The sequence below is a fragment of the Mobula birostris genome, chromosome 1, assembly GCF_030028105.1.
Source record: "Mobula birostris isolate sMobBir1 chromosome 1, sMobBir1.hap1, whole genome shotgun sequence".
NCBI lineage: Eukaryota > Metazoa > Chordata > Chondrichthyes > Myliobatiformes > Myliobatidae > Mobula > Mobula birostris.
The window spans coordinates 81,523,465-81,548,696 of record NC_092370.1 but is presented as its reverse complement, the minus strand read 5'-3'; the positions used below and the strand labels follow the sequence as shown (position 1 = coordinate 81,548,696).

General features: G+C 38.7%; 1 protein-coding gene across 15 annotated transcripts in view; it reads right to left on the bottom strand.

Moving 5' to 3' along the window:
- LOC140197714 (intermembrane lipid transfer protein VPS13B-like) overlaps positions 1 to 25,232 on the bottom strand; it is a 1,066,299-nt gene that overhangs the window by 1,029,015 nt on the left and 12,052 nt on the right. For all 15 annotated transcript variants that reach the window (XR_011886009.1, XM_072258131.1, XM_072258103.1 and 12 more), the window contains exon 3: positions 23,485 to 23,628. Coding sequence is in view for 14 of the 15 variants with exons in the window: in XM_072258131.1 (XP_072114232.1) it covers positions 23,485 to 23,628 (144 nt within the window). In the remaining variant the exon portion in view is untranslated. The remainder of the gene's footprint in view (positions 1 to 23,484; positions 23,629 to 25,232) is intronic.

Sequence of the window (25,232 nt, the reverse complement as noted above, 5' to 3'; positions counted from 1 at the left end):
CTGACAATTTTCAAGGATACAAAGGGAAAATTGATAATTAGGGGAAAGAGTATCAACAGGTATGACATATAGGCTGATTGTGAGCTCTTGGGGGAAGAAAATATAAGTACTTTAGTAAAAATAAGACTGACTTGATATTTTTATTGGTCCTCTACTAGGCTCAAGAACAAGAACTTGAGGACACATGACCAAACCCTTCACCATCTTATCACTAATTCTGTCCACTTCACTGACCCCATAACTCCCAAACCTTCATCTTTGTGCTTGTCATTTTGTTACTTCATCCTTCCACATCTTTGTAATTTCGTCCTACACTGTAATATATCATTTTTCAGTCTATTGTTCTAATTCTAGCTTTTTGTGCATTCTGCCCTGTTCTTTACTTGATCATTCATGAGAGTGCTGCTGTTGCTAAAGTTTCATCACCAGATTCCTCTCAAATTTCCTCCTTTTTCTACTTCCCTATCGTCCTTCAAGACACTTCATAAAACCCACCTTTTGACTAAGTTTGGAGTCACCTGTTCTTATTTGGTAATACTAACTTGATTTCTACACATCTTTCAGAAATACCTTGAGGAATTTCTCCGTGATAAAGCTGCTACATAAATTAAGTATTGTTGAAAGAACATGCAACATAAAAGAGTTCAAAAATGCCTTAAAAAATAGGATCAATGTCACAGTCAGTTATATCCAATTCTGGTCACATGTACAGTTAAGAAATAAATTCCAAAGATAATTTAAAGCACAAATCAGAACAAAGCTAATCTTGTTCAAATCCCTCTGCAGTTTATTTTCCATCTATTACTCTAATTTCCCCTAGCTTGACACCTTCTCCAATCTCTGTATTACACCAAAACTCCTAGCCTTTCTACTCCATTGCTTTGTTAACAGCAAGTGTTCAACTGCTCAGCCAAAAAAGTTTTTAAGATCCTTTCTTAAGTTTCTCTGCCTCTTCATATTCTTTTAGTAGTTGTTTAAAGTTTTTTATCTTTGACAAAACCTTTAGGTGCCTATTGTAATATCTGTACACAACCTGGCATGAAATTTTGTACAATACCGCTCCTCTGCATCTTTTTGGAACTTCTAATTACTTCAAAAGCATTGCAGTTACCCTCCTTCCCCCAACCCCCACTTTTTATTCTGGTACCATCCCCTTTCCTTCTCAGTCCTGAAGAAAGGTCTCAGCCAAAACATCAACTATCTATTCATTTCCATAGATGCTGCCTGGCCTGTTGAGTTCCTCCAGTATTTTGTGTGTGTTGCTTTGTACTTCCGGTATCTACAGATTTTCACGTGCTTATGACTTCCTACTCCACTGTGAAGTTACTTCGAGGAATGCCTACACTGAAGAAATTAAAATTTTCTCTTTGACAGGGGTTCAGTGAAACCCTCTCTCACTGCTTCCCCTCTATGATCTCTACTGTCCTCTGTCTCTTCCACCACATACACACACAGCTAGCCTCCTTCCTCTCCCCCACCCTTTTTATTCTGGCACCGTCCCCCTTCTTTCTCAGTTCTGAAGAACAGCCCAGCCAGAAACATCAATGATCTATTCATTTCCATAGATGCTGCCTGACCTGCTGAGTTCTTAGAGCATTTTGTGTGTATTGCTTTGGATTTTCAGCATCTGCAGACTTTCTCATGTATCAATAATGATACTATCCTTGTCATAAATCGAGATAATAAAACTCATTCCCATTCATATGTATGAAAATCAAAAAGGAATATTAAATCAGTATGGATTGCTTCAAGTTTAACATAGCTACATACAAATTCAACATGGACTTCCAACAACTAAATCAAAACATGTTAAGAGAGCACGTTTGTTTCACTCAGCATTTATGCTAAAATTGGAGTTTCTTTCCATAATCTGACACCACTTGAGTTCTGCTATCCTTTCCAGGAAATTTGTTTAATTAAGTTTTACAACTAGAATATGAGAGTTTTTCTGTTATAAAAATAGAACAAAAATCAAATGAGGGAACATATAAAAGAGCGTACAAAGTTCAGTATATTGGAAGGACAGGAAGGTACTCAATTATTTTCAGTCAACAATCAAAGACTTGAGGTCATGTGCCTAAATGAAAATATATCTTTTTTTTTAAATAGTTCAAAATTTTCTACCCTTTTTTCTAGAAACGCCACTAATTTTGAATGACTCAATCTGGCAATATTTGGTATATCAAAAAAACTATAAACTAAAGTTAGAACTTGATCACATTTTTACATATCAATTTAATTATCATTTAACTAAAACAAAAGAACTGAAAAAACACAATCCAAAGAAATTATGTACACTTCCCTGTTGCATTGCAGAATAAATAATTTTCTTTATTCTTCAAGTGAGAGATTTATTAATTATATAAGTACTTAAAAAAATAAATCACTCAAGTAATACCACTTGGATCACATCAAACACCAACTGAAAAATCATTCCATATTAAAGAAAGTTATACTAATTTGTACAAGTCATGAATTAGACCAACATTTCCTCAGAGTTATTATCTCATAGGGAATATCCAATCCAGCCTTTGGTTATGCATTAACATTTAAAATTAAAATTGAATCCTGGCTTCTTCTAAAGCCAGTCATGCAATAAGATCTTCTCAATGGCATGAAAGATGAGAGCTATTATAATAACCTAAACCAAAATTCTTAAAATCCCTGAAGACACTGTAGGAAATGCCCACCCTCCCTGTGATCTCACTTCTACCCCCAACCTAACACAGCTCTTCAGCACGACTATCAAATATTCACGATGGAAAATTCAAATCTAATTAGTTGCCATTGGGTAATTTGGTTTAGACTTAAATATATACTGTACTTCCAAAATCTATATGTGCTCTAAAACCAATGGAGATAGGCATGCAGATAAACATTCATGCAAAAAAAGTCCAATTACCTTGACCAAATAAATGGACTGTCCCAACCTTTTTTTCCACAACTCTCTTGCCCCATTTATCTTTCAAACACTCCCACTTAAGAGCATTTTTTTTGACAAAAAGGAAGAAAAGAACACATGCATTTGACAGTACATGCTATCAACCACTTTTTTTTGTTTTCAAAATAATCTCAGAGTAGTTTTATTCCACACCATTAGAACTTTTTTGTAAAGCCTCGAAGTCAATTGTAAAGGTATCCAGTTCAGAAAAATGTTTCAAATTCAAACCAAACACAGAAGAATAAATTAGGTAACACATACAAAATGCTGGAGGAACTCCGCAGGTCAGGCAGCATCTATTGAAAAAAGTACAGTCAAGGTTTCGGGTCAAGACCCTTCGGCAGGAAACATTGACCGTACTTTTTCTCCGTAGATGCTGCCTGGCCTGCTGAGTTCCTCCAGCATTTTGTGTGTGCCGCTCGTCTTTCCAGCATCTGCAGATTCTATCTTTTTTTTAGAAAAAATTAGGTAAATCTTTTGTTTCCTGAATACATATTTTTGAAATAATAATTTTAAATCATCAGACTTCTGACACCACTGATTTATTTACCAGAAGGTAATCCTAAACATCGCCCTTTCTGTCTTTTACTACTAACCAAGATTCAACAACTAAAGACTTGAAAGCTCTAGATTGGGAATGTGCATACTGAACAACATCTTATTCATCTGTATGCTGCTCCTGCTTCATACCAGAGTGAAGAGACATTTTCTCTGTTCATTGTTTGCGAGTTTTCCTTTTTGTTCACTTCATTTTCTTTTGTGAGAACCATAAGGCAAAGTAACAGAGCTTTCAATCCACTATGTCTGTAACAACCATCAAGCACCCATTTGTACTAATTCTTTTTACCCCTTGCATTCCCCTTCAGTGTGAAAATTCACTACTCCATTTCTTTAGCACCTGCACTTCAAAGTACTTGGGAAGTTCCCAAGGTCTTGAAATGCTGGACAGATGCAATTTTTCATTACCACACTATATTTTAACCAATCACAATTTGCAGCTATAATTGCATTTACTGTAGCAAAATTTTCAAAGACATTGAAAAGAGTATTATGAATAATTATTTGACACCAAGCCATAGAAATAAACATTAGGCTTAATCAATGCGACTGGTTTTCAGCAGCATCTCAATGGACGAAGGAGGCAGGTACAACAACAAAGCATTCAGGTGCGGGATAAAAACTGAACTTAAAAGCTTGTCAAAAACGCCAGCCTTCTCCAAACCAGCTGCAGAAAAAAATTATTCAAATTTAAATGCAAATTATATTTCTAATAACCTGTAGTTTTAGGTGGCAGAATAGGACCCTGAACCACCAATAGATGCTGGGGGGAAAATATCTTTGCAGCTCAGTTCGGCATTTATATAAGGAAATAGACACTGAGGAAATATATTGCTGAGGACCCTCAATGGGGAGGCCAAAAGAATAGTATGATCATTATGACTCAAGATTAAATTTAACAAGCTGTATTTATAAAACTACCACTGTAAATTTAATGTTAAATGTATTCTATTGCTGCAATTTAATCTAATCTCAGTTTCATCTCAAGTTGAGTTATGGTATTGAAATATTTTAAGTGGTAAATGGGGCCTGTTAATAACATGTAATGAAGCATTTAAACACAACCACGCATTATAAGAAAATATTGAATGAAATATCAGGGCTTGAAAAAAAGACTTGCATTTATACAGGAGCTATGATAACCGCAGGACATTTCATGCAACCTGGAGACATACCAAAGCACTTTACAGCACGTTACTTTTGAATTATACTCACTATTGCAATGTACGAAGTGAAACAGCCAATTTGTACAGCGCAAGCTCTCACAATTGCATGATGCAACCAAATAATCAGCTCTTATATCGAGGCAAGGGAAAACTTAATGAGGACAAAGATGTCTTAGTCAAAAGAATAAGTGCAATTAAATTTTTTTTAAAACAGTACAGGTTGATACGAGTTTCTCAAAACACAAATGGAAAACTTGCCAATGCTCGAAGTGTCACTAATGTTGGATGCAGAGATGTTATGATCCAGTGATTCTTTGGAAGACAAGAATGAGGTGATTGCTACTGTTTTATTAAATGTTAAATAGCAAAGGACAAACAAAAAAGTCTTGCTCATCTTATACAAGGGAGATAGATAAAGCACATTCCAGTGATAAGAAATAACCTATGAAATAGCTTTGGTGGTGAACTGCAAAACATTTCTAGAAAAATACAGAATCAGCTGGAACACTTGGATAATGAAGATGCATACATCAGTTTGATCCTCAATGACCACAGCTCCTCATTCAACACTGGGCCTCAATATCTCCTTATGCAACTGGATTCTCAATTTACTCACTTGCAGCCTCCAGTCAGTACAGAATAGCAACATCTTCTCCACAAACACCATCAACACAGGTACACCACAAAGCTGTGTGCTTAGCCCCTGGTTCTACTCACCTTATACCTATGACTGCATGGCTAAGTACAGCACCAATGCCATATTCAAGTTTGCTGACAACACCACTGCTGTTGTCCAAATCAAAGACACTGACAAATCAGCAAGCAAGAGGGAGATTAAAAATCTAGTTGATTGATCATCATGTCAGAGTATCTGTTCTGGAAGCAGCACACAAGTGCCATCACATAGAAGACACAGAGCGCCTCTACTTTTCAGATATTTGCACAGATTTGGCATGTAGATTTGACAAACTGCAAAGACGCATAGTGAAGAGTATTCAAACTGGTTGCATCCTGGCCTGGTACAGAAACACAAATGGATGGGAATGGAAAAGTCTACAGAAAGTGGTGGATATAGCCCAGTGCCTCATAGGCAAAGTCTTCCCCACCATAAAGCACATCAGAATCAGAATCAGGTTTATTATCAATAACCTATGCAGTGAAAGTTGTTTTGTGACAGTAGTACATTGCAATACATAATAATAAAAACTGTAAATTACAAAAAGTATACTGTACATAAAAGAAGAAAATTAAATTAAGTAGTACGAGTATAGAACAAAAAGAAAGACCAAGGTCTTGTTCATGGGTTCATTGCCCTTTCAGAAATCTGATGGCAGAGGGGAAGAAGCTGTTCCTGAAACATTGAGTGTCTGTCTTCAGGCTCCTGTATCTCCTCCTTGATGGAAGCAATGAGATGAGAGCATGTCCTGGGTGATAAGGAAGCTTAGTGATGGATGCAGTCTTTTTGAATCATTGCCTTTTAAAGATGTACTCTATGCTATATATACAGTGGCTACATTTCATTCAGAATTTGAGGAGATTTGGTATGTCACCAAAGACACTCGCAAATTTCTACAGGCTTACATTCTAACTGGCTGCATCACCGTCTGGTATGCGGGTCGGGGGGGGGGGGTCTACTGCATAGGATTGAAATAAGCTGCGAAGAGTTGTAAACTTAGCCATTTCCATCATGGGCACTAGCCACCATAGTATCCAGGACATCTTCAAGGAGCAATACCTCAAGAAGGTGGCATCCATCATTCAAGACTCCCATCACCCAGGACATGCCTTGTTCTCATTTTTACCAGAGCTAGCAGACTTTACAAGCTTCTGCAGCTTTTTCTGATCCTGTGCAGTGGTCCCCTCCATACCAGTTGGTGATGGAGCGCTATCACAACAAAACGCATCTATCATAGTTCAAGTTTAATTGGCATTCAACCATTCATGAATACCGCCAAATGAAATAGTGTTACTCCAGAACCAGGGTGTAAAACACAGTTCCAACAGTCATACACAGCACAATGCACATATAAGGTAGCAAGCATATATAAGATACCAGTAAAATACAGTCACACAAAAAAATAAATAATCCAAGACCCTGGGCCCATGAATGTTGCAACAGTCTGCAGTTGAACACAATATGGCTTGTCTTCTGCCAAGTGAACACAGGGGTGGGGCAGCTTGGATGCCTTGCCACACCCCCAGCAAACCGGCAGAGTGGACCGATTCCAATGCCTCTCTCCTGGGTGGCTGTAAAGAGGCAAAACTGTGGCTTGAGGCCTAGTCCTCGCGACATCCAAAGCAATGTAGCTCCCTTGCCATCCACCAATAAATCAGTGAATCGGACGCGCAGCATTCCACATTAACAATGTGCAACAGCAGGATCTTACAATCACAAGAAAAGCAACTGAAGCAATCAGTCGCTGTTAGACTGCACACTAAATTTGCACATCAACTCCTCTAATGACTCTCTGATGCAGGCTGAAGCACAATCCACACCCAAGTCCAGCCCCTTCAGTTTCTCCACCAACGAGCAACTCGCTGATGTGGTCGACCTGTGGTACTTTAACTTCCTAATACACATCAGGGTCTTGCAATTGTTAAAAATACACTTAAAAAAAGACAGTAACACCTTTGTTTGACTCTGTAGAAGCTGCTACAACCAAACACGCTGCCATCTTACCCTCACCATCCAGATCATGCTTTTTTTCTTGGACAGGAACTATAGGAGCCTTAGGACCCACACTATCATGTTCAGGAATAGTTATTAAACTACAACCATCAAGTTCTTAAACCAGCAAGGATAACTTCACTCACCACAACTCTGAACTAATTCCACAACCTACAGGCTCATTTTCAAGGACTCTACAGCTCATGTTCTCAGTATTTTTTTTTGACGATTTGTCTTCTTTTACACATTGGTATTGGTTGGTCTTTATGTTTTGTTTTTCATAAATTCTATTGTATTTGTATATTTTCCTGTAAATACCTGTAAGAAAATGAATCTCAAGGGAGTATGTGGTAATGTATATGAACTTTGATAATAACTTTACTTTGACTTTGATTATAAAATATTTAAGCAAGCACAAAGGAAATTAAACTATGAGAAAAATAACAATATTACATTATAATCTGTAACACTGCTGCAGACAAGGCACTACTTAATTGATGTTGCCTCCTGACCGGTTGCATTGTGGTTTGGTATGGCAATTCAAATGCACAGGAATGTAAGAACCTGCAAAGTAGAGAACTACACCAAACACATCACAGGCACATCTCTCCCCACCATTAGTACCTACAGAAGGCGCTGTCTTGTCAAGGCAATATCGATCATCCAACGTCATCTTCTCACAGCTAATATTAAGCAGGAGTCAAAGAGCACAGAGGTACAGAAGCCTAAATTCCCATACCACCAAGGTTCAAGTACCATTCAGTTCCTGATCCAACCAACAGAAACGCCACTTACGACTGTTTGACGACTTTGATCACTTCACACTAAAATTTACTTTTTTTGTTCTAGTTGTCTTCTTTCTTGTAAAAATTGTGTATAATTTATGTTTATGTTTTGTTTAAGATCAGTGACTAATGACAACTTCATCTACCCACAGTAATCATCTCCTCCCTGCTTGACAAATGTCTATCCAACTCGGCCTTGAAAAGACAGCTGTAAAGACAAAGAACATCCATCTTATTTTCCCAGGACCTTGTGTGTCTAATTCAAGTCCAACTCACCCTTTTAAAGACCAACAGTCACAAGCCCAGACTGTTAAGACATTCCTCATGAGACAACCTCCAACCCCAACAACTGCAGGTTAGAATTTAATTTCAATTTAGTAAATCTTCTCTGAACTGCTTCAAATACATTAACGTCCTTCTTTAATTAAATATACCAATACTGTATACAGTACTCTGGATCTAATCTCAGCAATAACCTACAGAACTATAGCTTAACTTCCCTACTTTTGTATTGAATTTCCCTACCAACAAACAATACCACTATTAACGTTCATAGTTACTTGATCTACCCCCACATGGTAATGTTTTGTGAATCACGTATCAAGGCATCAGAAACCTCCCCATCTCAAAGCTCTGCAATCTGTCAGCATTTAGATAACTTCCCTGCCAAAATGGATAAATACACATTATATTCAATTTGCCAGATCATTGCCCTCTCACTTAATCTATCTATATCCTTTTGCAACCTTTTTGTGCCTTCTTCACAACTCAACATCTTTTGAACATAGAACAACATACAGCATACTACAGGCCCTTCAGCCCACAATGTTTTGAAGCTGAAAGTTACTGAAATTTGTTGGGGGAAAGTTCAAAGAAAGTTAATAACACATCCACACTGTGTTATACTTGATCTCAGCACATCTGATGTGCCAAAACCTTTCATTCAGCGGCATTAATTTTGCTTTTAAACAGCCCTTAGCAACACTGCTGATTGCATCTAAACAATGAACAAAATATTACTCCTTCAATCATCAACAGAGGGAAAAAAAGCACCATTCTGAATTATACAATTAACAAGAAGTACTCAACAATTCAATAATTATAGAAAATAATCTTGATGAAGGTTTTGGATTGCAGGCAAAATGTTGAAAATTGTGTTGGGAGGTAATTGAGAACTCCAAACATGTAAAAAACTGAAAAGTCTCTGAAATTTAGTTAATGAAAAAATAATCTTGCATGAAACATATGAATAGTTTGAAGTCCTACAGAGGAAAATACAGAGTTGGCATACTCCTTCACAGAAAAATAAGAACGGGAGGGAGTGGAAGGAAAGAAGAAAAAGTAAAGAAGTCAAGCATTGGCAAGACCCAATCATTGGCCTCTAGGGATGTGCATACCACAGAATAATTTGTCCAAACGTCATAACTAATTTTACAATCTCAAACGTTAACCAAGAGTTTAAAAGCATCTGTAACAAATACTTGTTTTTAAAGAGTTTTCTACTTTGTTGACCTTTGATCCAACACTGAATGCAGCACGAAATTCAAGTTCAAATTTTTTTCGAGGAGGAAACCTGATCTTTATGCCAGTAGCCATCTGCATGGTACAACATCAAACGCTGGTTCTGTAATGTTCAAACTCATATGTTCTAAATCTATTTCTGCTGCCTGTATATTTATCTATAATTGGCTTCACCAAAAAAAAAAAAAAAATCAGCTCCCCTTGGGACATCTGGCCTTGAAACAGTCACCTTCACACTGCAATACTCTGAAGCCCAAAAGGTCTTTTTCCTTTTGTTAAAAAATACCCTTTTCCAAAAGCTTCACGGGTGGCATACTTTTTATATATTATTTACAGCTTTAAAACAAAACACAAATCAGCTTTTAATCATTTAACAAATGTACAAAGACCGTGCAGTGTCATGTTTTGGCTTCAAATTTATGCACAATTAGAAGTTTTCATGAGGTGCAGTAAGCTTTTAAATTTTTATACTAAAATTAAACTCACAGCAATAGAACAATATTTAAAGCCAATTAAAACACTAAGCAAGGATCAATCACAATAAATGCTTCAAGTTATACAATTACATAAATTCATTCATGTCTTTGTTGGATAATCAGCAGCAGACCAATTGAGACACAGCTGATTCAAACAATGAATGTTTGGGATCAATGATAATCTGTGCTGGAAACTCAGGATTAATTTTCCTCAAATATAACTTGGCACCCGTCCACCAATTGTGAGTGTATTCACTTCATGGGATTACACAATACAGCTAATTATGATAGAAGGTTCGACAAAGAGCTTGAAAAAGCAGCAAGTTTTTCGACAGGAACTATTGATTGGAGTACAAAGGAAAAAGTGCAAGGCATACTCAAAGGTCTTAAAGTGAGTAAGTCACCTGGACCACATGGACTACATCTCAGAGACCTGAGAGAGGTCACTGAAGAGATAAGATATGCACTGGTCATGATCTTTCAAGAATCACTTGATTCTGGCATGGTCCCAGAGAACTGGAAGATAGCAATTATCACTCTAATCTTTGAGAAGGGAGGAGGCAATAGAAAGGAAATTATAGGCCAGTTAGCCTAACCTCAGTGGTTGGGAAAGTGTTGGAGTCTATTATTTAGGATGAGGTTTTGAGGTACTTGGAGACTAATGATAAAATAAGTCACAGTCAGCACGGGTTCTGTAAAGTCTTGCCTGATAAATCTGTTAGAATGGACATGGAGAGGCAGTGGATGTCATTTACTTGGATTTTCAGAAGGTATTTGATAAGGTGCCACAGATGAGGCTGCTAAACAAGATAAAATCCTATGGCATTACAGGAAAGATACTGACATGAGAGTGGAATGGTTGACAGGCAGGAGGCAGCGAGTGGGAATAAAAGGGGCCTTTTCTGGTTGGCTGCCAATGACCAGTGGTGTTCCTCTGGGGTCAATAATGGGAACACTGTTTTTCAGATTGTTTTTCGATGATTTATATAGTGGAATCGCTGGCTTTGTGGCAAAGTCTGCGGACAATATGAAGATAAGTGGAGGGGTAGCTAGTGCTGAGGAAGCAATGCAATTGTAGCAGGAACATAAACACGAGGAATTCTGCAAATGCTGGAAATTCAAGCAACAAACATCAAAGTTGCTGGTGAACGTAGCAGGCCAGGCAGCATTCAATTGTAGCAGGACTTAGACAAATTGGAAGAATGGGCAAAAAAGTGGCAGATGGAATACAATTTTGGGAAATGTATGATAATGCATTTTGGTAAAAGGAACAATAGTGAGGACTATTATCTAAATGAGCAGAAGGTTCAAATATCAGAGGTGCAGAGGGACTTAGGAGTCCTCATGCAAGACTCCCAGAAGGTTAATTTGCAGGTTGAGTCTGTGGTAAAGAAGGCAAAAGCAATGTTGGCATTTGTTTCAAGGGCAATAGAACATAAGAGCAAGGAAATAATGCTAAGCCTTTGTAAAACACTAGTCAGGCTGCACAGAGTATTGTCAACAGATTTGGGGCCCTTCTGTCAGAAAGGATGTGTTGTCATTGGAGACAGTCCAGAGGAGGTTCATGAGGATGATTCCAGGAATGTAGAGGGTAACATACGAGGACCCTGTGGAAGCTTTGGGCCTGTACTCACTGGAACTTAGAAGAATGTCAGGGGATCTCACTGAAACCTACTGAATGTTGAAAGGACTAGATAGAATGGATGTGGAGAGATATTTCCTATGGTGGGTGTATCCAGAACTAGAGGGCACAGACTCAAATTGAGGGGCAACCTTTTAGAACAGAAGTAAGGAGGAATTTCTTTAGCCAGAGAGTGCAGAATCTGTGGAATGCTCTGCCACAGACTGCAGTGGAGGCCAAGTCCATAGGTATATTTAAGGCGGAAGTTGATAAGCTACCTGATCGGTCAGGGCATCAAAGGATACGCTGAGAAAGCAGGTGTATGGGGTTGAGTGGGATCGCATGCACTTGCATGGCCTTTAGAATTAAACCATGCTTAAAGCACACATTTTAAATAGTGTCAATTCTGTTTCTGTTCAAAAAGTAGTGATTTTTATCACTGATAGTTGGTGACAAAGAAGCAGCAAGACCAAATCAGAACTGTTGTGCTCACCGCATTTTCAAGCATTCAAGCTTGGAGTTGCCAGAAATGGCCAGGAGTGAAAATGAAACAATTTCTCTACTTCAACAAGAGAGGAATTACAGGTGTCCCCCACTTTTCGAACGTTCGCTTTATGGAACCTCACTGTTACGAAAGACCTACATTAGTACTTACGAAAAAAAAAGCAGCGCGCAAAAAAACCAGCACATGATAAAAGGCAGCGCGCGCCCTGAGCAGCCACTCTCCCCCGGATTCGGAACTGCATTATCGCTGGCATTGCTTAAACACGTGCCTGTAAGCAGCCGTTTGCAAGATGAGTTCTAAGGTATTGGAAAAGCCCAAAAGAGCTCGTAAGGGTGTTACACTTAGCGTAAAACTAGACATAATTAAGCGCTTCGATCGTGGTGAACGAAGTAAGGTCAAAGTGAGTTTGGTTTGTGGAAGCTGACGAAGATGATGTTGAAGAGGTTTTGGCATCCCATGACCAAGAACTGATAGATGAAGAGCTGATGCAATCGGAAGAGGAAAGAATAACAATTGAAACTGAATACAATAGCGAACGGACCGAAAGTGAAGTCGTCCAGGAACTGAACGTGAAGCAACTGCGTGAGATTTTCGCTGCAATGATAAAGTATGACTTTAATTTTGAAAGGGTACGTAGGTTTAGGGGATATTTGCAGGATGGTTCGAGTCCTTATAAAGAACTATATGATAGAAAAATGCGCGAGGCTCAGCAGTCAAGCAAGCCTTCCGCATCAGCTACAGCAGACGATGAACCTCGACCTTCGACATCGAGGCAGGCAGTTATAGGAGAAGATGAGCTGCCTGCTCTAATGGAAACAGACGACGAGATGACACCCCAGTGTCCCACCACCCCGTGATTCGCGGAGAATACAGCAGCCAGGAGGCACACAGCACATCTTTAAGAAAAAAGCCGAAATAAACATGCTAATTAATTAGGTGCAGTCCGACACGTAATTAATTAGCATGTTTATTTCGGCTTTTTTCTTAAAGATGTGCTGGATGCCTCCCGGCTACCGCTGTACCCCTGCATGCTTCACTGTTCGCTATCTGTCAGTGGCCTGGAGGGTGGGGGCCACTGCACCAGCCAACCGGCTACGACTCAGTCTAACACACCACCATCAGTGTGCTCGACGCTATCTTCCCGATTCCAGTAAGTGATACTACACTGTAAATACATTATTTCTACTTTATGTATTTTTATGTGTTACTTGGTATGATTTGGCAGCTTCATAGCTTAAAGGTTACTGGACAGCGCTTGCGCCGTGTTTTTGCCAACAGCGCTTGTATGAGATTTACTGCCGACGGAGCTTGTGTGAGATTTTCGCTACAGAGAACAGTGCAGTAATGATTGTGGAAAAGTATTTCTACTTTATATAGGCTATGTATTTATCATATCATTCCTGCTTTTACTATACGTTACTGTTATTTTAGGTTTTATGTGTTATTTGGCATGATTTGGTAGGTTATTTTTGGGTCTGCGAATGCTCACAAATTTTTCCCATGTAATTAAATGGTAATTGCTTCTTCGCTTTATGACATTTCGACTTACGAACCATTTCATAAGAACGCTTTACCTTCGGATGGCAGGGGAAACCTGCACAAAGAATTTGACGGTATCAACAATCATCTTGAACGTTACAATGAAAATGAATATTTCAAGGATACAATAATTGAAAGCAGTGTCTGAAGGCAGTCCATTATTTATACTAGGTGTCTGCACTGATTTTGTTAACTTACAATCAATCAAAAGAACATGGCAGCGTACACTGGATTAATTACTATTAGGAACTAATACACAGTTTTATAATACTGTTGTAGTATTGATAGTGTTCTAACTTGTTTTTCATTTAAACACATACCTTATTCCTGAGTTAAATGGTAGTTTTCCTTTTTTTATATATTTTTATAACTATTTCCATGAAACTTTATTAAATTGGAGCAGCCACTTAACTGGGCCAAAATATACTGGTCCTGATGTGTTTCAATTAACTAGAATCCACTGTATATACAAGTCTGGGCTGTCATTTACATTCCACATGAGCCTCCCTATGGGATTCTTCATCAAAATCTATTAGCATAAACATTTCTTCTTTCCTCCTATGTGCTTGCCCAGTTTCTTCATAAATACATTTATATTATTGACTTCAACTGCTCTACATGCTAGTGATCTTTGGGTAAAGATAATTTTCGTCAGATTTGACATTTAATTTCTTGATGACTTTCTAACAATGGTGGCCCCTACCTGTGCTCTTCTATGAAAATCTTTCATCTTTTTGGAGACCATTAGGTCATTGCCCTGCCTAATCTGTTGAATCTTCTACCTAATAATGTATATCCTCATATTTATTGTGTCATCCTTGTAAATCATCTCTACACTCTCATCAGGGCCTTTATAAATTCACTTAACAGTACAGTGACCAGAAATGCATGAAGTAGAAGTGTGTGGCCAAACCAAGATTCAATACATGCTTGGCATAACCTTTCACGAGGAAACCTGCAGATGCTGGAAATTCAAGCAACACACACAAAATGCTGGTGGAACGCAGCAGGCCAGGCAGCATCCACCAGCATTTTGTGTGGGTTGTTGGCATAACCTTTGTAAGTTTCAACTGTACCACTTTGAAAACAAACCCTGAGTGTCAGCTTTGCTTTCTTTATGCCTTACTAACATTTGGGGCAGCATTGTAGCATAGTAGTTAGAACAACACTTTACTGTACCAGTGACCCCAGTTCAATTCCTGCCGCAGCTTATTAGGAATTTGTATGTTCTCCCCATAACCGTATGGGTTTCCTCCAGGTGCTCCGGTTTCCTCCCACAGTCCAAAGGTTAATTGGTCATTGCAAATTGGCCCACGATTAGGCTAGAATTAAATTGCAGAATTGCTGGGGGCATGGCTCAAAGGGCTGGAAGGGCCTATTCCATGCTATATTTCAATAATTAAATAAATATGAACACAAGAACACAAAACATGAGTCGTATGCCATAGAAGTAGGAGTAGGTTATTCAGCCCATTGTACGTGTTCCATTGTTCCATGGGATCTTGGCTATGCACTAGCACTATATCCCTTAAATCAATTTATTTCTTTAAAAAAGACTCTCAATCTTGAATATACCAAGTAACTGAGCGTTTACAGCCTCCCTAGGGTAGAAATACACCACATAAGCACATAGTACATAATTTTATGATAGGTATATCTGTACTCTAACATTTCTACCTAACATGAATTTGTATTCAGTCACCTGCCTATATTCCCCATTGAAATACAAAACCTCATATTTATCTGTGCTGAACTTCATCTGCAAATTCATTACCCACTGCTCAAGTTTATTAATGCTGTCATAAAATATCACAGTTCTCTTCGGGACTCACCGCTTGTCCCTGTGAATTTGATACTACCTCCCAACTAAAAATTTGATCTCCATTTCAGAGTCTAAATCTTTAATACAAAATGATCATGAAATAATAAAGAGACACAGCACAGAAATGGGTCCTTAGGCTCAATGTGTCCATACTAACAATTAAGCACCCAATTTACACTAATACTACACTAATATATTTTATTCTCCCCACAAAGACTGATGTGTAATCTTAAAGAGATTTATACAATTATAATGGGTATAGATAAGGTAAAAGAAAGGGGAATCTAAAACTAGAGGGCACAGATTTAAGGTCAGTGGAGAAAGATTTAAAGGAGATCTGAAGGGTAAGTTTTCAATACAGAGGGTGGTGGGTATATGGAACAAGCTGCCAGAGGAAGCGGTAGAGACAGGAATACCGACAACACTTTAAAGAAATTTACACAGGTACATAGAAATGAAAGAAATTGAGGAATGTGAACTAAACACAGACAAATAGGATTAATTTAGATGGGCATTTTGGCCAGAATGAACAAGTTCGGCTGAATGCCTGTTTCTGTGTTGTATAACTGTACAACTCTAAATTCCCATCAACTCCACACAAATTCTGTCACTCATCTACACACTACGTTAACCTACCAACCTGCACATCATTGAGATGTAGGAGAAAACTGAAGCCCTAAAGGAAATGCATACAATCACGGGGGAAACATGCGAACTCCACAGAGGTCAGGATTTAACCCATGTTATTGGAGCTGCAAGGAAACAGCACTGTTGTGCTGCCAGTTCTAATGGAACATAACTAATCAACATCTTTATGATAATAATACACTAGAGACACACACTCACACTGGCAACAAATTGCCATTTTGGAATTCATTCTGTGTTTTGTTCTCTGATTTTATTCATTAGTTAATTATAAGGTTTCTACCAAAGGCCACTAGAAAATCCAGATAAATTACATACATTGTCCTCTCTTACATTAACTCTGCACAAAATTCAAGACCAGTCCATCCTGCCAGCCTATTACTTTTCTTTCCATAATAAGCATGGCATAATTGTGTAGAAAGAACTTGTCTATTCAAGTTCAGAAACAACAGTTATTTACTTCATGCATGTCACTGTGCACATGAAAATACAAATGTGTCTTTCCAACTGGAAATTCTCCTCACATTTTTCCCTACATTTCTATCAACGCCCACTAGATTTCACCATTTACTAAAACACACTGGAATAACTTACAGTGGCCAGTTGACCAACCAAGTCTTTGTGAAGCAGGAAAAAGCAGACCACTCAGAAGAAACACACACTATAAACAGAAGAACATGTAAACTCTGCACGGACAACACCAGACATTGGGACTGAGCCAGGGTCATTGCAACTGCAAGGCATCAGCTTCACTAATTGCATTACTGTGCTGATCCTTTTGTACACATCAGTGAAGAGCAGACTATTTCTTGAATGGTGGAAGATTGGGTGGTGTTGACATTCAGAGACCTATGTGTACTTCAATAGAAGTAACCAAAGGCTAACATACAAGTGGTTCAAGTGATCAAGAAGATATCGGTGAGACATGACGAAGATTTGGAGACTGCTTCGCCGAGCACCTACGGTCCATCTGTCAGAAGAAGCGGGATCTCCCAGTGGCCACCCATTTTAATTCCACTTCCCATTCCCATTCCGACATATCCATCCGTGGCCTCCACTGTCCTGATAAGGCCACACTTAGGTTGGAGGAATACCACCTCATATTCTGTTTGGGTAGCCTCCAACCTGAAGGCATGAACATCGATTTAATCAATTTCTCAAACATCTAGTAACGCTCCCCCCTCCACTTCACCCACCTCCCAGCCCCTTTTACCTCTCTCGTGTTATCTCCTTGCCTGCCAATCACCTCCCTCTGGTGTCCTCCTCCTTTTTTCTTTCTTCTAATGTCATATGTCTCTTTCACCAATCAACTTCCCAGCTCTTCATCCCTCTCCCTCCAGATTTCACCTAGTACCGTGTGATTCCTTCTCCCCTCCCCATAGCTTTTGAAACTACTCCTCGGCATTTTTTCTCCAGTCCTGCCAAAGGATTTTGGCTTGAAAAGCCAACTGTACTTTTTTCCATAGATACTGCCTGGTCTGCTGAGTTCCTTCAGCATTTTGTGTGTGCTGCTTGAAGTAATGATTTTTTTTTTCTGGCTTGTCCAGTACTATTTCCTTTAATCTACTGAAACTCATGTCACTTTTAACCAGTACTGAGTTTAGGAGCCAAGAGATAATGTTGCAGCTATATAGGACCCTGGCCAGACCCCACTTGCAGTACTATGCTCAGTTCTGGTCATCTCACTATAGGAAAGATGTGAAAACTACAGAAAGGGTGCAGAGACAATTTACAAGGATGTTGCCTGGATTGGGGAGCATGCATTATGAGAATAGGTTGAGTAAACTCAGCCATTTTTCCTTGAAGTGACGGAGGATGAGAGGTGACCTGATAGAGGTGTATAAGATGATACGAGGCATTGGTCATGTGGATAGTCAGAGGCTTTTTCCCAGGGCTGAAATGGCTAGCACAAGAGGGCACAGCTTTAAGATGCTTGGAAGTAGGTACAGAGGAGATCTCAGGGATAAGTGTTTTTTTTTTACGCAGAGAGTGGTGAGTGCATGGAATGGACTGCCAGCAACAGCGGTAAAGGCGAATACAATGGGGTCTTTTAAAAGACTCCTGGATAGGTACCTGGAGCTTAGAAAAATAGAGGGCTATGGGCAACCCTAGGTAATTTCTAAGGTAAGGACATGTTCGGCACAGCTTTGTGGGCCGAAGGGCCTGTATCGTGCTGTAGGCTTTCTATGTTTTCTATGTTTTCATTAAGCAAACACTGATAAGCAAACCCAGCAAACGCTGGGTTTTTCATCACACTTAACAATACTCAGTACAATATTTGGAGAGTATTGCTATTTTTAATACATTTTTTGTTTCCCCTTCAATTCACTCCCAGGTATTGCATATTTTTTCTATTTTAATTTTTTGACATAACAGCAGAATTAGGCCATTCAGCCTATTGAGTCTGCTCTGCTATTTGATCATAGCTGATTTATTTTCACTCTCAACCCCATTCTCCTGTCTTCTCCCCATAATCATTAACACCCTTACAAATTAAAGTAACATCAATCTCTGCTTTAAATATACCCAATGACTTGGACTAAAGTAACCTTCTGGACTTCAGTTAATTTCTAAGCTCCATTTATCCCTAGAATCTCAATTCAAAATGCCTTCTCCCTTGTAACGTCCTATTGTTAATTCGCATCTTCACGAGCTCCATAGTTCGAAGTATCCCTTTGTTATTTTGTTGTCTTTTGTGGCAATTCCTATCTTCACCTTACCTTCGAAGTTTAGAACTCACCTTAAGGAAAAATAATCATTTGAACATAAGTAGGTAACCATTATTTACTGACCATGCACAATATCTTTACAACATCTGACCTGAACCAATCTGATGCCTTTTTATTGATTAAGCGTATTCCTTTCTATTTTAACTTCAACTCCTAAAATGAACATTATGTTGATTTTGGTAATATGCATCTATCTGCATATTTTATTTTCAAAGAGAACAAAAATGAAGATAGTGACTTCAGGAAAAGATATATGGACAATAAAAAGCAGGTCAGTATGAAGGACAAGTTGGAAGAACTCAGCAGGTCAAGCAGCATCTGCGGGGAAAACATCCGACATTTCAAGACACAACCATTTCTGTCTCCAGTCCAACAGGCTGTTGTCCGTATTGGAGGACTTTAGCTATGGGCGAGATTGAACAAACGAAGTTTGTTTTTACTTGAGGAAATGAGGCTAAAGGATGACCTGATAATGGTATATAAAAAATTATAAAACGAAACATATATGAGAAAAGTAGCCATAAACTTTTTCTTGTGGCAGTAGTATCAAAAACAATGTGCAAGAAAAGAGTTTTAAAGGTCAACTGAGGAGAAAGTTTTTTTTCTAAAGAGTGCTTGATATCTGGAACTCACTGCCAGAGGCAATGGTGGCATCAAAATTATTTAAGAAACATTTAGAAACACTCTTAGACAGGCAAGGTATAGAAGGATATAGAACTAGTGCATAAAAATGAAATCACTATAGATGGACAAAAATGTCAGTCAAATAGGCATAGGACACGTACAATAAACGGTACTGTGGCAAGGAATGCTCATTAAAAGAGGAACCTGGTAGACCGGTAGACCATAAGACCATAAGACATCGAAGCAAAATTAGGCCATTTGGCCCATCAAGTATGCTCCAGCATTTAATCATGGCTGATCCTTTTCTCCCCTCCTCAGCCCTACTTGCCAGCCTTCTCCCCATAAGCTTAGGTGCCGTGTCCAATCAAGAACCTACCAATCTCTGCCTTAAATACACCTGGTCTCCACAGCTGCCTGTCATAATAAATTCCACAAATTCACCACTCTCTAGCTGAAGAAGTTCCTCCGCATCTCTATTTTAAGTGAACGCCCCTCTATCAACATTCATCGTATGATAACCCTTTCATTCCCAGAATCATCTTTGTAAACCTCCTCTGAACCCTCTCCAATGCCAGCACATCTCTTCTTTGATGAGGAATCCAAAACTGCTCACACTACTCAAGGTGAGGCTTTATAAAGCCTCAGCATTACATCCCTGCTCTTGTATTCTAGACCTCTTGAAATGCTAACATTGCATTTGCCTTCCTCACCACTGACTCAACCTGCAAGTTAAGCTTCAGGGTGGTCTACACAAGGACTCCTAAGTCCCTTATCATCCCAGATTTTCGGATTTTCTCCCCGTTTAGAAAATAATCTGCACATTTATTTCTAGTATCAAAGTGCATGGCCATGCATTTTCCAACAATGTAGATCAACAAATATACGGGACTGATGAAGGGTTACTGCCCAAAACATAAATTGTATTTTTTCCCATGGATGCTGCCTGGCCTGCTGAGTTCCTCCAGCATTTTGTGTGTGTTGCTTGGATTTCCAGCATCTGAAAATTTTCTCGTTTGCTGCAATAGGAATAGTCAGAATGGCTTTGCGTGGGGGAGGTCATGCCTGACAAATTTTTTGGAGCTTTTGAAAGAGGGAGCTGAGTGGTTAGGTGTTGGTAGGACAGTGGGTGTTGTCTATACAAACTTCTAAAAAGTCCTTTGACAAAATTCCACATAGCAGGCTGACCTGGAAGGTTAGGTCACATGGGATTCAGGGAAAGCTTGCAAGGTGAATTCAGAATTGGCTCGATGATAAGTATCAAGTGATGGTTGAAGATTGATTCGCCAACTGAAGGCCCGTGGCTAGTGAAGTGCCCCAAGGGTCAGTGTGGGACTCATACTGTTCATTATTTATGTTAATTATTTGGATATGAATGTAACGTATATAGCATCCTTCACAAATTTGCTGATGATACTAATTTAGTGGTCTTATTGATAATGAAGCAAGTAATAATGAAATGCAAAGAGATCTTGATCAGTTAGACAGATGGGCTGAAAAATGAAAAATGGATTAGAGCTTAGATCAATGTAAGGTTATGAATGCCCACCTTACAAACAAGCATTGGGAAACCTTGCAAGATGAAATTGCCAGCTACAGCAGCATTGCAAGTGTCTTCTACCATGTGGGAATCCTGTCTGTGGCAAAATCAGTGCCACAGAGAATCAGAGAAATTTGAATTAAGTTTATTGTCCAGGTTTAAGTGCACATTGTCCTTGCTTGGCCTATATTTTTATTTAAATATATTGCCGGACTGGCATATTTCTGACTTGCAAACTGTTCAAGTTAGAAACAATTCTCAGGAACAGAGCCCTATCGTAAACAAGAGAGGGGCTATATTCCTGAAACCCTTCCAGCAAGTCTTTTGTTCAACCCCATTAGACCTTTAATTTTTTTCTGAAATACTTTAACCGAAATTGTGTGCAATACTCCTGTTTGGCTTTATCAGTGTTACATAAACATTCAATTTTTTTTTCAGCTATCTTTCAGGTGACAGATTAATCCAATACTTCGTCTGTTCCCTGCTAGATAAAAATGAGCAACTCCATAACAACTTGAACCCATATAGAACCTTCAACATAATAAAACAACCCAAGATGCTTCACAGCAGCATTATCAAACAAAATTTGACACCAAGTCATGGAAGCAGAGAATAGAGCTGATGGCCAAGAGGTCAACCGAAAAAAATGGTTTAGAGAAGGACGATAGCTTAAAGGTAAAAAGGTTAACAGACAGACATGTTAACAACAAAATACTACAAGTATAGGATCTGCTAAATATTCATTATTCTCAAATATACTGCTAACTTATGCCCTCACTTGTACATTTTAATCCATTTCATGATCCTACCTTGTATCATTACCTTTCACATAGGAAGTAAAACATTTAGGAATTTTTGGCAAGAATCATCTTCACTCCAGCAGCTGATCTCACCTATTTTCACATATCCTCTCCTCATAAAGATTAGCCTTATTTATCACATGTACATTGAAACACTGAAATATACAGTGTCATTTGCATCAATGACCAACACAGTTCAAATATGTGCTGTGGGAAGTCCATAAGTTTCTGACACCAAAATAACATGCCCACAACTTACAAACTCTAACCCCTAGGTCTTTGGAATGTGGGATGCTCCTGAGCTGAAGAGTATTTATTTCTAGCATTTTCAGTTCTTATTACTATCTACAACTAGCTCTCCCAAAATCTCTTACCCTTCATGGTGCCTGCAACCCCAATTGCTGTGACATGATCTCACGTAATTCTGACATACAAGCATCATTGTGCATTCATTTCTTTTCTTCAAAACTGGTAAGTGATCACTCAGTATGACAATTTATTAGTTATCATCATTATGTGCCATGTCGTATGACATGGGCGATCATGGTCTTCCATCCGTGACAATAGTTGTTTTTTTGCAAATTTTTCAACGGAAGTGGTTTGCTATTGCCTTCTTCTGGGCAGTGTCTTTACAAAACTGGTGACCCCAGGCACAATCAATACTCCTCAGAAACTGTCTGCCTGGCATCAGTGGTCACATAACCAAGACTTGCGATATGCACCAGTTGCTCATACGACAATCCACCACCTGCTCCCATGGCTTTATGTGACCCTGATCAGGGAGCTAATCAGGTGTTACACCTTGCCCAAAGGTGACCTGCAAGCTAGCAGTGGGAAGGAACACCTTACACATCCTTTGGTAGAGACATATCTCCACCCCACCAACCAATTATTACTATAAAACTATTTAAGTTTGGTAACTTTTTCAAAAGCATATTTTAATTAACCTTGGAACCGCCTCCCGCCCTCCCCCCCGCCGTTGTTCTAACTCCTACTCTTCCTAGATTTTAAGTATTGATACTTAAAGAAACAAAGACTATCCACGTTATCAAGTAGTTATTCCATACAATTCAATGTATTTAATCTCTAATTAAATCTTCCAGACTTCAGTTTAATCTCATTATTATATTGACTGATTCCTTCATATGATGATTCTATAAGCACAGGAATAATTTATGTTAATAAATAAGGGACCAACTGCAGATACATCCTGTATGTTTTCAATTCCATTCCAAACAAAATATTTTTCCTAACTTTGTTGCAATGTTGACCTACTTTATTTCCACACGTTTCAACAATATTCAAACAGTCCTCATTCATAAAATCTCATCAATAGAAAACCAAAAAATATTAGTTTTTATTATTATATTCCTTGGGTGTTGGCCATTTCAATAAATCTTATTGTTTTCTTATTACTTCTCTTATCTATCCGTGCCTTAAAAAGTAGTTTTCAGTAAAAGGATGATTTAAGAATTCAAAGGTTAAAGGAAATAATTCACATTTTGACAATAGTAAATAATGAATATAAATATCCAATGCTAACTTACATGTGCATCATCTTTTAGCTTTAGAATACATTCCATAGTATTTATGGTGATAACAACAGGCTCAGAACCCAACTTTGTCCATGGCACATGAATCCTTAACTCATGAATTTGTCCACTCAAAAAGGTGAATGGTAATTTCAACTCCTGTAAAACAGTACATTTGACATTAAATGTTTTGTTCACTGTAAAACAACATACAATACAATGATCAACTATTGAAATAAAGGACTTCAAATTTCAAACAAAAATTATTAGGTATATGTTATTATGTGGCAAGGTGTAAAGAAACTGAATATGATACCTTGCTTACATAGTATCTGTGAAGGTACGTTCACTAATTTAGCAGAAAAGTTTTAGGTTCTTTTTATATAAATGTAAGTATTCCAAAATTCAAAGAAGTTTGAAATTTAAAACACTTCCAGCCCCGAGTATTTCAAATAAGTGGTGCTTAACCTGTACTATCTCCATTTATAATCAGCAGCCAGAAACATGTCTCCCTGGTCATTCACCAGTGGGTGCTCAACCAGCAGCTCTCTTTATAGTATCTATCAACAACAGAACTGATGAAAAATCAGAAGTGAAGGAGTTTGAAAGCAGTACTCAATGCTTGGAAATAACTCAAAGCAGAGAAACAGTAGTCAGGGCCTAAGTTCTCCCAAGTGCTTTTGTTGTTCCTTTGTTGATTGCAGAAGGAGGGAAATGTAGAGGGAACAGAAGGGACAAATAAATATAGTTACTGAGAAACCTGGTAGAATTCCAATAACCCACTATCCTGTTGTTCAGGAATCCAGACAGTTCAGCATCTGACTAATTAAGTGCTAGTTCTCATCCAACACACACAAAATGCTGAAGGTACTCAGCCGGTCAAGCAGCATCTATGGAGGGAAATAAACAGTCGATGTTTCAGGCTGAAACCCTTCATCAGGATTGGAAAGGAAGGTGGCAGAAACTAAAATAAGAAGGCAAGGGGAGGGGGAGAAGTACAAGGTACATGATAGATGAAGGCAGCTGAGGGGAAAGGTGGGTGGGTGGGAGGGGGGTGATGATGTGAGAAGCTGGGGGGTGAAGGGTGGACGAGGTAAAGGGCTGAAGAAGAAAGAAACTGAAAGGCAAGTATCGTGGACTATGGAATAAAGGGAAAGAGGTGGGGAACCAGAGTGAGGTGATGGGCAGATCATGAAGGTGGGGGAAGGGAAAAGGGTGAGAGCGCCAGCAAAACAGAGAAAAACAAAAAGTGGGGCAGGTGAAACGGGGGGGGGGGGGTAGGGGGGGAGTGATTCCCATACTCCCTTCAACACACCTGGAACTGGTTCTGACACATCTGTTGTCACACCAGGGTTCTAGTTCCCATGCTCTCTTCATCACACCAGAGCCCCGGTTCTGGTGCTCCCTTTGGTACATAAGGGCCCCGGTTCCCATGCTTCTTGTAAACATTTCAGATTGACTAGAAAATGTATCACACTGTTATATTACACTTGAACAATCTTTTCTTACATCTCCCATATGCATAATTATGAAGTGGTACTGTGACAGACACTATACAAAAATAATTACTTGACATTTGTTTTCAATGCACCCAAAGAAATGTGTGTGAAGTTTAAATATAATCTTTGAAAGAAATGTACATTGAGAAAGAAAAGTGGAAACAAGTGACCAAGGCTGATAAATTAATCAAGGTGGCATCTATTACTTCTTGGAATTATTGTCGGCAGGGAAGTAGCCTAATTGGTAGATGGAAAATATATTTC